Below are 14,407 nucleotides of genomic sequence, written 5' to 3' on the forward strand. Positions count from 1 at the left end.
ACCATTGATTTGGGTTACTCCATCTAGAATTGCACCTACAGCATTTTGCCTTGCTAGAGTCATTGCTAATCCCTCGTGGAATTAAGTTCATATATAAAAATCCTCAAGATATCCGAATAATAAAATAAATGCAATTGCCAAAATCATTGATCTGTATGTTATTCCATTTATATCTGAAGCCTCTTCCACACGGTACTTCGCTTCATTTACAATTCTGCACATTGATTAATGGCGACAACAACTTCTTGGTTGGGGTCCAGTGACTTTCAGTAGAGCACTCGGTCTTTGCAACGGGAAACACGATCGAAGCACCAATGAAGTAATAATATCAGTTTTCTATTTCCAGTTTATAGTTAGGTATGTACCGCTCCCTACTTCTCTACAAATATTAGACTAGCTCAGATGACAAGTAAGCATATCTCGTTCATACATTTAGGCAGTGAAATAATTCTTATGAGTCGAGGCTTTTTTTTTCTTTCTTTTTAATAGAGATTCTTGTGCGTACATCAAGCATTATTGCACATATTACTTTTTTTTCACCCTTTTGTTCAGTTATAAGATAGGTCCATGGATTTAGTATAATAATATGAAATCAAGCAAAATAAAGGAGCACATAAATTTCATTAATGAGAATCGAATTGATAATCTCTTCATTCCAATTCGACTTCTTTTGCCATTGCACTAAAATACCTTCTTCATAGACTGCTTGTTTAGATTGGGCAAACGATGTACTTAAAAGAGTTGTGGAGTGATTCCTCTGCATGCATTTTTTTATTATTATAGGGGAGGTACACGGGTCTAGTACAATGAAATAAAAATCCTTAATAGCTAATAAGGGGGTACGGGTAGTACTCTAAATATCGAACCTACAATCTCTTGATTGTCAAGCAAAAGCATGACTATTGCGTTACACCCTCTTTCATTGATTCTTATTTGTACATTAGTACTTCCATACACATTTTTCTTTTTGGTATGTCATAGAGTTGATGAGCAATGGTGGGCCTAGCCAAATGGTTTCACAACGGTTGGTTGGTTGTTGAATGGAATTTTCTCAATTTTTTGAGGTTTTTTCCCAAAAAAAATGAACTGTAAAACTTTTTAAAAATATATCGATATAGATTTGCATGATCGTTCATATTTTCTCGATTTTTAGGAATTCTTTTAAAGAGAATATATGTATTTTTTTAAAACATGTATAAGTAAATTTATGGGTCGGTTTTTTAGCCTTTTCAAAACAAGAATTTCTAATTTTTAATTTTAAATATTTTTAAGAGATATATATCTAGATTTATGGAACCAGACGTTATTTTCTCGAATTATTGAGCTTTTTTTAGAAAACAAATTAATTTTTGAAAACATATGAATTTATGGGATTGGTCAAAATTTTCTCCATGTATGAATTTTACAAAATTATAAGTATTTTATAAAAAAAATCCAAATAGAACAAATTACAAAACATTTTTTTAGAAAATAAATTAATTTATATTTTCATAGATTTGATATATCATGTATTTGCTTTTCAAAAAACAAATCATATCATTTTTTCAAGATTTACATTGATTTCTCTTCTTTCATATAATTTTTTCCTTATCTTATTCGTGAATTTAAATTACCATCAGTTTTATATATATATATATATATATATATATAATATCGTTATTGATTATAAATTACTATTTTCAATAATTTATAATACATATTTATATAATAAAATTACCAAAAAGAGATCATGTTTTATATCACACAATGCACGGATTTTATGATTAGCATTATATAATGTGGTTTGAAAGACATTCCATGTGTATACCTTCAGTTTCATTAATTTTACCTGATGGAATATAAAACTATTCTAATCTTCTCTTATGATCGTGGTAATTTGAGAAATTCACTGTGAAAAAGCATCTAAAGGGGCATATATCTACTGAAAAACGAAAGACAATAATATTATGCAAAGAAAATTCTTGTGCAAATTGACTTTCTTGGCTTCTTTGAATTATCCTTTAGGTGTTTTTTCTTCGTAATGTACTTTTTAATGGCCTCGGTCCTTTGTTACCAGGTGATACTTTGGGGTTTTTTTTTTCTCCAAGACCTTATATTGCTTAATTTTAATTTAATTTTGGCTTCAGCCCCTTCTCTGCGTGAAAAAGAAAGAAAGAAAGAAAGAAAGAAAGAAAGAGAATAATACTTTACGAGCAGCATCATAACAACTCCCTTATCATTCCCTTCCATCCATTTGATAGATAACCGATATCTAAAAACGCTATAACATAGAATTGCTCTGTAAGCACGAAAAATTCAAAATTCAGCCAGGCTGGAAGTCTATGGTGGCCCGATAATATGACGAATCTAATGAAGTCTACAAGTTTGACCCAAAAGAGAGACTTTGTGCAAACTTTAGACGGCAATGACGGTCCCAATCCGAAATTATGTTTTTGAGAGTATATGCGTTTTACACGTGCTTTTGTTTTCTTATTATTCTTAGAGTAGAATACTACCGTCGCCCTCCACTTATTCATTAGCAATCGTTTTTACCTTTAACATATTTTTACCAGTAATTAGCCTCAAACGTTGACATTTCGTCTACCATTTATATCATTCCATTAACCTCCATGACGGAAAATTCATGGACGACACTACCTTTTCCGTCAGTTTTCCGTTACGGAAGGGTATAAATGGTAGACAGAATGCCAACATTTGAGATTAATTGCTGGCAAAAATATGTCAGAGACAAAAACAGTTGTTAATGAATAAGTGAAGGGCAACAGTGATAGTCTATTCTTATTCTTACTATGGCAATTTTTTCCTTGACACTCTCTTCCTCTCTCAATCTCGCTTCCTCAAGTTTCTATGAAAATTTTATGAAACTTTGTACTTTTAATTATGTAATTTCCTCATATTTATAATTTTATTAAATTTTCGCCTTTTTTTTTTTATCTCCGTCAGCTTTATTAAAATTTTTTCGGTGGAGTAACGGGGCGAAAGCCCAATAAAAATGAAATTGAAAGGTAAAAATGAAATTAAAAGGTACTCGGCATTATTAATTTCTTTTTCTAATTTTCTAGATGTTATCGTGTGTGTATATATATATATATATATATAATTTTGTCTTCCTCAGCAACTATTCAACTCTTTTTTTTTTAAACCAACCCAAATAATACAAAATTTCATGTTGGCACGGTTTCTTATTAGCTACATTTTATTCAGTTACAACGGAAGCCTTTGAGCTAATACAATAAAATAAAAACCTAATAGCTAATAAAGGGATACGAGTAGTTCCACTAGGTATCGAATTTGAAATATTTTATTTATCATATGAGGGCATATACTAATGCGCTACACTCTCTTTTGATTTTTTTTAACTAGATTATTCATAGCTTACTTTACGGCGGTACAAGCTTTTCAAGTGTGTTCTTTGGCTTGGGCTTGGGGACACCGGCTTTTGTAAACTATATCAAGCCTTTAGTGGTGCTACGTTGACGGGATTAGTGCTTGCGCTGGTTATTTAATTTGTCTGATATATTCGCAGTTGAATACGAGAGTTCAAACATTGCATGGTCGAGGGAGGGAGACAGTAAGGTTGCTACTACTATTGCCTACCATTATTATCTAGTAAAACTATCAAATATTCTCTCACCTAAAAGAAGTCTATTCGAATTATAAATTAAAACCAATTATCAAGATAATTACAATATTATAAAATAATTAAACATACGATTTTATAAGGTTACACAAAAATAAAAATAAAAGATGAAAAATGAACTTATATATATATATATATATATATGAAAATCTTAAATGATCTTATATATATATATATAAATATATAAAAAATTTCTCTCCCTTAATAACAATTCAATTTTTTTTAAACAAACGAAATGATACAAAAATTTCAGATGGACATTTTTTTTAACTGCAATATTCATAGCTTACTTTACCGTGACACAAGCTTTTCATTTTGTCAACTAGGAAATATTCTCTCACCCAAAAAAAATGTCTATTTGAATTATAAATTAAACCAATTATCAAGATAATTACAATATTATAAAATCATTAAACAAGCGATTTTATAAGTTTACACAAAAAAGAAGAATTTTTTTTGGTCATAAAACGAAGAAAAATTAACTTTTACATATGAAAATCTTAAATTTATTGTACATCTGATGTCATAAAAAAATCAATAACATTGACATGGTTAATAATAATTTATGGTCATGGCCAAAGAAAATAATAATTTATGGAAATTACTCATGTGAGTAACGCTAATCGGCCGAATTGTTTTCCACATGAAGAAGTAAGGTTAACAAAGACTTTTTTTGAAGAGAAAATCTTATATGTATCAGATATACTATTTGTGATAAGCTCACAAACCAGAACTTGATAAGAAAGAAGGGTGGACGATAGAACCAACTAAACTCACTCGATAAAATAACTCGTCATGAGTAAGAAAAGTCATTTTGATTCGCCACACTCAAGGATGAACGATAAAAATTAGGGTTTTCGTCACTAATCAAGGAACTTGTTTAGATAAGAAAAGAGAAGAAACGCTCTAAGCAATTTCATTAAAAAATATTCATTCATAGTCTCTGATCTTCTTCTCTTACAATATGTGCATATTTATATAGTGGGAAGACACCCCCTTGACTCTAGAATATGAAACTGATATCCAATATCCTCTAAATTACTTTCCTAAAATAGAATAAGGTAATAAGCTGAAATAAGAAATATAAGACTGTTGATTCAAGCTAATATAGAAAATAATAGCTAATTAAGAGAAACTATATTATAGCAATACAGGAAACTAATTAAGCTAAATTCTGGTTTCAGAGTCTTCTAGAATGTGTGTGTGGACCCAAAAATTCGAATACGTGTTGAGCTGCAATCTGAAGCACATCAATTTGGCAATATCAAAAAAGAGTTTTTCAATAGATATCTGATAAAATCGACATTAGGTCGAATTGATGGAGGAACAATTGATGATATTGTCTCTCTGTATTATTCCTCTTAACCATTTCACTATACAAGTCTGCATATATACACAACCTTCCATTAACCATCAGGAAGGAAAGAACGAGAATAAAAGAAACATGATGATCTAGAACTATCACAACTAAGTAAGATGAAATTGTTAGTATCTTGTAAATATCTTTCCTAAACTACCTGGATTCTCCAATACTCTCCCTCAAGTTAGAGCATGGATACTAGTAATGCTCAACTTGCCTAGCAAAAACTGAATTGGTCACAACTAAGAGCCTTTGTGAATATATCAGCAAGTTGAAGCTTTGAAGAAACATGTCTGTAATGATAGACTTAGCTTGAACATGCTCCCTGATGAAATGGCAATCGATCTCCATGTGTTTGGTTCGCTCATGAAACACATGATTAACAGCTATATGTAAGGCAGCCATGCTATCGCAATACAACGTTATAGCTGATGAAGTAGTCACGCCAAGCGAAGAGAGTAAAGACCGTAGCCACAATAACTCTGCTCTAATACCATGTAAAATTCCATTGGGCCTATAAACGATTAGGCTTTTCTCCAACCAAAAAGCTCAAGCTGATAGATTGTGGTACCCAATCTCTTATAAACTTATGGAATTCCTGTTATATTTCCGATGTGGAACTTAATTCATTCTTAAGTCTCAACACCCGCCTTCACGTGACAACGTGTGGTCCATCACGTGTCACGTGCCGTTAAACCCTCGCCCTCAACAACTGACCACGAGTCGGATATCTTCTTCCATGCTCGGGCGAGGGGGACAAGCCAAACTAATCACGAGTTCCACACTCGGGCCTGACTTAACACGAGGCGCATTCTTCGCTGCCTTGAAACTGGACCTAGCCACACTTGGGCCAACACGGGTGCATTTTTCGGCTACCCTCACAAATAGACGTTAAACCTAGCGTGGTGTCAATCCACACGCGTGCGCGCGGAAGTATAACCAGCTTTGATACTATGATAAAATCGACAGTAGGTCGAATTGATGGAAGAACAATTGATGATAATGTCTCTTTGTATTATTCCTCTTAACCATTTCATTGTACAAGCCTGCATATATACACAACCTTCCATTAACCGTGAGGAATGAAAGAACTAAAATAAAAGAAACAGAATGATCTAGAACTATCACAACTTGGAAAGATGAAATTGTCAGTATCTTTCCTAAACAACCCAGATTCTCCAATAATATCTATTGAAGTTTAGAAATATTATAAATGGTTAATTGCACCGGTGGTCCAAAAAGTTTAATGAATGTTCAGGTTGGTCCAAAATGTTTTTTTGGTAACTTGTTGGTACAAAAAGTTTCAAAACCTTTTCAATGTAGTGCATTCCGTCAATTACCCTCGACGCCATTAACATTTTGTTGATGTGGTGCGTCCTATGTGTCACTTTTGTTACATAAAACCAATCATAGTACGCCACGTCATTTAAGATGACATAAAATCTGAAAAAAAAATCAATAAAAATACATAAAAAAAATAAAATATACAGAAAAATACTAAAAAAATAGAAAAAATAAAAATATATTTTAAAAATTTTAAAATAATTTTTATTTTTAAAAATTTTTTAAAAACAATTTAAAATTTAAAATAATAAAAATTATTTTTAATTTAAAAATTAAAATTAAAAGTTTTTAAAATTTAAAATTATTTTTTAAAGTTTTTAAAAATTTGTTTATTTTTTATTTTTAAAATTATTTTCAAAAGTTTTTAAAGTTTTTACTTTTTTTTTAAATTTTTTTATGTATTTTTATTAGATTTTTTCAAATTTTATATCCTCTTAAATGACGTGGCGCACTATAATTGGTTCTACGTAACAAAAGTGACACATAGGATGCGCCATGTCAGCAAAATGTTAACGGTGTCAGTGCAATCGACGGAATGCACTATATTGAAACGGTTTTGAAACCTTTTGTACTAACAAGTTATCAAAAAAATAATTTGGACCAACCTGAAACATTCACGAAACTTTTTGGACTACCACTACCATTAATCCTATTAAAAAATAGAATTCATTATTAGGAAAAATAGATTTTTTTTATGTACTAATAATATATGGCAATACAATCAAACCCTTCTCCTCGGGAGCTACGAATATGAAATCCATCTAGCAGATGGCGGACATTTCCAATAGCCACAAATATTTACTGAATGAGGCATTAATTACTTCCCTCTCTTACTAAACCATCCACCATCACCTTTCTCTGACCCAATGCAGCTCTCATCCAACGTCCTCTCTACTTAAACACCTCGGCTCCCAGACACGCTCCCCTCATTCACAAGCTCTCTCCCTTCATTCACAAGCTCTCTCTCACACACAGGCTCTCGCGGCCGCCCGATATCGACCGGCCACCGATGGAAGGGATCGAGCACCGAACGGTGAGCGTCAACGGCATAAACATGCATGTTGCGGAGATGGGCAGTGGCCCGCAGGTGGTCCTCCTCATCCACGGCTTCCCCGACCTGTGGTACACTTGGCGACACCAGATCCGCGCCCTGGCCTCACACGGCTACCGTGCAGTGGCCCCGGATCTCCGCGGCTTCGGCAGCACCGACGCCCCCGCTGGGGCTGCAGCCTACACCTGCCACCACATCGTGGGGGACATCGTGGCCCTGTTGGATTCCCTCGGGGTGGATAAGGTCTTTGTGGTTGCGCATGACTGGGGTGCCATCATCGCCTGGTACCTCTGCGTGTTCCGCCCTGACCGGGTTCGGGCCTATGCTTGTCTCAGCGTACCGTTCCGACCACGGAACCAGGCGGTGAAGCCCATTGAGGCGGTGCGGGCCTTGTTCGGAGATGACTACTATATGTGCCGATTTCAGGTAAGAAAATTATAGTCATTGAGTCAGGTCCCTTGGTTGTCGTCTCTCTATTGGTTATTTCTATGTATGCATTATGCAAGGACGAAATATATCAGCAATTTCGGCTTCGCATAGACTGTTGCATTGCATATATCAAACAGATTGAGTAATATATATATATATATATATATATTTTGATAGGTACGGATTGAGTATATATTAAGTATGTCGGAATCGGTGACAAATATACATAGGTGGTTAAATTAACGAGGTTAGAATATAATAACAGAAATGGCGAGTAATGTAGTGATACTCGATCTGAATTTTCACGTCCTTTCTACTTTGTATTTTAGTTCTTTTATAAGATCCATGGACCTGAAGTCATAAATTTATGAGAGTGACCTTTCATGAATGGGGTTTGGTTGCTTCATTTTAGGAAAGAGACTCGTTTTCTCTATATATAATTTTTTTTCCTATTATCGATTACAATGGAGGTTTATAGAAAAATTGTGGAGACATTGCTTTCGTAATTTCGAGAGATTAAGTATTAAAGATTATTCCTCCAACATGCCTCGAACTTGTGCTGTGTTCTCCTCTCTACCGAGTTTAGAGTTTTATTACTCTATCAATACTCTATTAGTTTGTCCTCAAAACAACATTTGGTACACAAAAAAGAAAAGAAAAAGAAAACAAACATTTGACACATAAGGTCTTGCCGTTTTGGGATGTCGTTTTTTTGACCGACGGACAGCTGCTATTTCCGGTAACCTCATAAATTCATTGTTTCCTTAAGCTTATGGACCAACAAGGAAAAAAGAAGGCTTTCATTCTGATTCATAAATCCAAAGAAGCAAGTAATTGTTACATCCTTATAAGGACCTGGCCTTCTTCCTTTTTCCCATTCTTGGTTATCTTTTTATGAGTATCGGTTTAGTCTTGGTTAAAAGATTCCCCAAATGGGTTCATGTAGACTGAAGTCTGCCAATTGCATTGTACTTCGTTGTCTAATTTAGTAGCTTTTCAATCCAATTATATATATATATATATATATATTTTCCTGAATTTCCAATTATTTGGGTGGCTCGTTTAGGTCTTGTAATCACTATTAATAATTTGACATGAACTTCAAGATGAATGTATATTTTATGGGGTTCCAGGAACCGGGAGTTGAGTCCGAGATGGAACGTGCTGGTGCAAGGAATGTGCTACTGAAAACTTTAGCAGGAAGAAGGCCAGGTCCACCCTTAATTCCCAAAGGGCAATCATTCGAAGGCAAGCCAATTGACATGCCCTCTTGGCTTTCGAAGGAGGACCTCGATTACTATGCCGCCAACTTCGAGAGGACAGGCTTCACCGGAGGGCTCAACTACTACCGTGCTCTTGATCTGTACGTTGTTCACCTCTATATATCCAATAATTATTGGTTTGCAGTCTTCAAGTCACAATTGTTTTCGTGATATAATTGCATAAGATCAGTTATATATATTGCATTTCGACTACTAATGGATGTTTACGAATTTTCGTTTTAACCATGAACTTTCAAAAAACTTCTAAGCTATAAGATGTTATCTGTGCAAACATCAAAGTGATATTGAGGCTAAGCCGCGAATATCACAGTTAAGAGAGAATATCCAACCATCATGATACCGATTACAATTGCAAAGTGAGGGAGTGGAATGAATTCCAACTTCCAAGAGCAATATTTCGAGTGTTGAACTGATGTTTACTCTTTTCTACTGGTGCAAACTTGGCTGGTGGTGATGAAGGAACTGGGAGCTCACCGCCCCATGGACAGGGGTGAAAGTGAACGTGCCGGTGATGTTCGTCACCGGGGACTTGGACATGACCTACACGACCCCCGGCGTGAAGGAGTATGTCCACGGTGGAGGATTCAAGAAAGACGTGCCACTCCTGCAAGATGTTGTCGTGTTGGAGAATGCTGGCCACTTCATCAACCAGGAAAGGGCCGAGGAGATGAATGCTATCATCCACGACTTCATCAAGAAGTTCTGATGTTGCTAATCGGTCAATAATCTTAGGCTTTTTCAGTTTCCAATATTTTCTTTTCATCTTCTAGCTAGCTTATCTATGCCTGCAATCAGGATAATGTGAGTTGAAGTTATTTCGGCATTATGAGAGTGATCTCGAAATGGACTGTGCAAGTTAATAACATGATCTGATGCTTATGCACTCCTTGCCGACAGATGATCACTAAATCAACCAGTCCAACCTAAATGGTTGGAGCATGTACGTCTCCAGGCTGCAACGTCGGAGAATTGCTAGGCTTGATTTTGTGCTTTTGGCCGGTCGTAGTCCCTACGGATGAATCAAAATAACATGGCCTTATTTATCCATTCTGATAGTAGAAACCATGAATAATATTCCACACGCGGAGCTAACAAATCAAGCGGGCCTATGGCTCAATTATGGTGTTGAAATTACTTTCTCGATGGATAACTATGGATCAACAATGAACCGGGCAACTCTTCTGGGTATAATAATATTTGATTTTGCATCAAGTTTGATCATCTTGTCTAATCTGCAGCCTAAAGTAGTCCACGTACATGCCCGAGTAGTATCACAATGTATCTGAGCAAATACTCAAGAAGCGAAAAATTCAATGTTTGGTACAGTGGAATAGAAAGAGAATGCAACGGAATCAATGTACATGATGTGGTAGTTTTATATAATAATAATAATTTCATTCCATTTTATTTTCATTCTTTCGTACCAAACATGCACTATTTTTCGGTAGGAAAACGGGGCAAGAGCCCAACTAAACATGCGCTTAAGTTTGAACAATTAATATGACCAAAAAGGTAAAGCTTGAAGCTCTAAGGGACGCCGGAGGACACATCGCTGACCTTTATGGAACAGCAACAAATAGTTTTCACATCGAAAGAAATGTCCAGCCTCTGGTGTCAAGCTATATCACGTCGAGCTTCATGAACTTTACTTCAAATGGATCCACCATGAGCCCTTCGGGTCACGTGTCGGCACGCCGCTGGGTGAAAAGTGCTACTTGAATGTATGTTCTGAAAATTTTAGAGGGTATGATGGTCTTCATGCTGTTACATACAAGCCATTCATCCATAATACATTGATTGAAAAGTGCATGCAGGATACATTCAAATAAATTATTTTCCTTTTTATATAATTTATTTGAATTATAAGTGCCTTAGAATCTTTTCATAATTTATGAAAAGATTCTTTTTCTCCTTTTCTACCAGAAAAAACGAATCTTTTCATAAATTATTTGTATATTTGTATATGTCATGCAAATTTTATTTTTTGCTAACCCGAGATGTTCAGATTTCGTCCGACTAATTCTCGAGACTCCGTAAACTCCCGGTGGCTCACAGAACGAGTAATCACTCCAAAGGCGCTCTGATGGTTCCAAGGGGTTTCGAACCCAAAATCGGGTGAATACTTAAACTCCTCATTGCCACTGGACCAAACTCTTTTGGAGTTTGTATATGTCATACATGAATTTTAATTAAACGGATTGTGAAATTTTCATCGTCGGCTGCATTATGGACCTTTGATTGATGGGCCGAAAGGTCCATCAACTGGCCCAATATGGTCCTCTCGACCCAAATTGGGGAATAAAACCTCAAAACCCTATCTTTCGCAGCTCTCCACCGCCGTCGAAGACCAGAGCTCGATCGCAAGCAGACGCAGAGCCAGCAGCAGCAGCAATGGTCTCCCTCCCTCTCCCTCTCCCTCTCCCTCTCCCTCTTCTTCTCTGGCTCCATCTTTGGTTTCCTGCTTTAACAATGATCTGACTCATGTGAAACTTTAACGATGGCCGCAGGGGATCGATCTGAAGGCAGGAGGGAAGAGCAAGAAGACCAAGCGCACCGCTCCCAAGTCCGATGATATCTACCTCAAGCTTCTCGTCAAGGTCCGTATATACTGAAAATCTCACTAATACAGCATATATCCAGCCGCTATGTTGACACTGAAATGTTATGCCCCCGTTGATTGTGCTGCTCCTTAGTGATTGGCTGCCATTTTTTTGCAGAATTTGTGTCGTTTCCCATGTCAAATGACACTTTTGATTTACATAGGTTGCAATTTGTCTGTATCTTAAGGATTGTCGAATTTATGTATGTGTTCGAGTAATTGCTAATCTCTTGACAGCGAAAGCCTAATTAGTAAGTCGGATTTGTGCAGTTGTACCGTTTCCTCGTCCGGAGGACGGGAAGTAAGTTCAACGCGGTCATCTTGAAGCGTTTGTTCATGAGCAAGGTCAACAAACCGCCGCTATCCCTCTCTAGGCTCATCCGATACATGCAAGGGAAGGTTGGTAGCTCGATCTGCCCAGTCGGGTAAATGCAACATGCCCGTTTGTTGTTCAGTCGGTAGTGTGCCTGAACATGTGGCTTCGATTTTGTTATGCTTTATAGGAAGATAAGATTGCTGTGGTGGTAGGGACTGTTACTGATGACATCAGGGTCTATGAAGTGCCCGCTATGAAGGTGACTGCCCTGAGGTTCACCGAGACAGCTAGGGCTAGGATTGAGAAGGCAGGTGGCGAGTGCTTGACATTCGACCTGCTTGCTCTCCGCGCTCCTCTGGGACAGAATACGGTATGATGATTTATCTTCGATGATACTCCCCTGTAGGTTTTACCAGCATTTGCTTCAAAATTAGTCAACGCGGCTACTCGTAGGCTTTACAAATATAATTCTTCATTCCTTGACATTTGTATCAGGCAGTCTCCATTGATTACAGTTCAATGTAGCTCGAACTATTAGTTTTAGGTATGATAGTTGCATTTTTAGTGAAGGCCAGTATTTGATGCCCTTGGAAACCAGTCTTCAGGGAAATAACATGCTTATAGGAACTAATTTTTGATGTCATAACTGCTCCAAATTGCATCCCATCTCCCAAATCCTTGGTTTGAGCAAAGAACTGTTCCAATTTGATCTTTGGAACATTGTAGAATAGTCTAGTTAATGCATTTTTTATGTGCTTGGGAAGGGGAGGAAAAAAAAGAAAAAACAAAATGCATTTTGACACAAGAAGATGGAGAATTGGAACTTGATAAAAAATATTTGGAGTGAATCTTCTAACAAAATCAATTTGTCTTCACAGGTTCTCCTCCGAGGCCCGAAGAATGCTCGTGAAGCAGTGAAACACTTTGGTCCGGCACCTGGTGTTCCCCACAGCCACACCAAACCATATGTGCGCTCCAAGGGGAGGAAGTTTGAGAGAGCTAGAGGAAAGAGGAACAGCAGAGGATTCAGGGTTTGAGTGTTATCCTATACCGGTGAGGCTGCTTTTTCTCATTTTTGAACCTTTCCAAGTTTTGCAAGGGCTGTTAGAACGTGCCAGTTCACTTTTAATCGAGTGTTGGACTATGTAATTTTTATTGTTAGTTGATTGCAGACTCGGTGTTATTATATGGTTCTCTATTGGCAGTTATTGAAACCAGTTCCTTTCAATCGACTTGGTCCATTCGATTATGACTCAGAATAGGGTGGATAGTTCTCTACTTATGAGGAACTAATATGGTAAATTTCCCGACTTTGCCATATGTTTTTTCTTACTACCTCAAAGCAATGAGACACGGTCTTGCAACATCGTATAATAAAAATTAAAAAGACAGAGCGGCATTGCTAGCATATGGAGTTTGTCCGTGGTTACTGATGCATACATCTGTTCTACGTACTGTGAGTGGCATCACTATCAGGGCGTGATATGAATGGTCCTTACCAACCTAACATGAATACCGATTCTTGAATTCGATATTTTGCATGAGCAGCTTCATCGAATGTGACTTTGAGTTGCAGACTTAGCATGTTTTTTCTGTCACTAACTTTCCATTTGCCGCTGAACTTAGGTTCGTGAATGTCCTAAACATCAATGCTGATGAGATCAGCATTCCTAAACATCAATGCTGATGAGATCAGAAATTGCTTTGAGCACATCGAACTCGGATTGGAATCCCCTATGAGACTGAAATCTAGTCAGTTGATAAATATGTCAATCGACAGTAGCTCGATTGCGATGCGTTGCCCGTGGACTGAAAGTGGTTTGGACTTCTAGGCAAAGCTCACCAACCATGTTAAACCTTACTCAAAATCCTTATATATGTAATTAATAGCCATATACTTATATTTTCGTGGACTGACGTGGCAAGCAGTAACTTCTGAATATATATATATATATATACAAAAGAAAATAAAAGAAGATTACTCATTGATTTTGACTTTGATTGGCAAACCCAATTCTTCAGTAAGAAGAGTATGCTCTGACCATTTCCTAACAACATGGTTTCCACAAGTATTTGTTTTGTAGGCATGGTATCGTCAAAGTCGAACCAAGGCGATCAAATTCACAGCCCTCAGATTAGGAATTCCTTGATTAATATTGCACAAAATCAAGAAAGCCTGACGTTCGGACACGAGATGGTCCTACAGCGGATCTCACTAGCGATAAAGCACCATATCACTGGCACGTTGGATATACTGTTGCATTATCTATCACATAAAATGTTTAAATATTTTAGTCTTATTATTCTTTAGGACGATTTATATAGAAAAAGATTTTATCTTATCTGTTTGGTCGGCCTTTTGATCCTTTTGAACTGTACAATCGT

General features: G+C 36.5%; 2 protein-coding genes across 2 annotated transcripts; both read left to right on the forward strand.

The window, feature by feature from the left end:
- Window positions 1-7,128: 7,128 nt before the first annotated feature.
- LOC116212983 (epoxide hydrolase A) lies at window positions 7,129-10,003 on the forward strand. Its single transcript, XM_031547765.1, has 3 exons — window positions 7,129-7,821; window positions 8,958-9,187; window positions 9,567-10,003. Exons 1-3 carry the CDS (start codon window positions 7,354-7,356, stop codon window positions 9,811-9,813), a joined length of 945 nt encoding a protein of 314 aa, XP_031403625.1. The 5' UTR covers window positions 7,129-7,353; the 3' UTR covers window positions 9,814-10,003.
- Window positions 10,004-11,351: 1,348 nt separating this feature from the next.
- Window positions 11,352-13,250, forward strand: LOC116213893 (60S ribosomal protein L18-2). The gene is made up of 5 exons (XM_031549022.1): window positions 11,352-11,501; window positions 11,615-11,704; window positions 11,977-12,105; window positions 12,210-12,392; window positions 12,901-13,250. The coding sequence occupies exons 1-5, from the start codon at window positions 11,499-11,501 to the stop codon at window positions 13,057-13,059; spliced, it is 564 nt and encodes a 187-aa protein (XP_031404882.1). The 5' UTR covers window positions 11,352-11,498; the 3' UTR covers window positions 13,060-13,250.
- Window positions 13,251-14,407: the final 1,157 nt, after the last annotated feature.

This window comes from Punica granatum, chromosome 7 (assembly GCF_007655135.1).
Source record: "Punica granatum isolate Tunisia-2019 chromosome 7, ASM765513v2, whole genome shotgun sequence".
NCBI classification, from domain to species: Eukaryota; Viridiplantae; Streptophyta; class Magnoliopsida; order Myrtales; family Lythraceae; genus Punica; species Punica granatum.

Coding starts and splice junctions, on each gene's coding strand:
- LOC116212983 (XM_031547765.1), top strand. CDS start 7,354: ATGGAAGGGATCGAGCACCGAACGGTGAGCGTCAACGGCATAAACATG. Junction 7,822..8,957: donor ACTATATGTGCCGATTTCAG/GTAAGAAAATTA, acceptor ATGGGGTTCCAG/GAACCGGGAGTTGAGTCCGA. Junction 9,188..9,566: donor TACTACCGTGCTCTTGATCT/GTACGTTGTTCA, acceptor GTGGTGATGAAG/GAACTGGGAGCTCACCGCCC.
- LOC116213893 (XM_031549022.1), top strand. Junction 11,705..11,976: donor ACCTCAAGCTTCTCGTCAAG/GTCCGTATATAC, acceptor GGATTTGTGCAG/TTGTACCGTTTCCTCGTCCG. Junction 12,106..12,209: donor TCCGATACATGCAAGGGAAG/GTTGGTAGCTCG, acceptor TATGCTTTATAG/GAAGATAAGATTGCTGTGGT.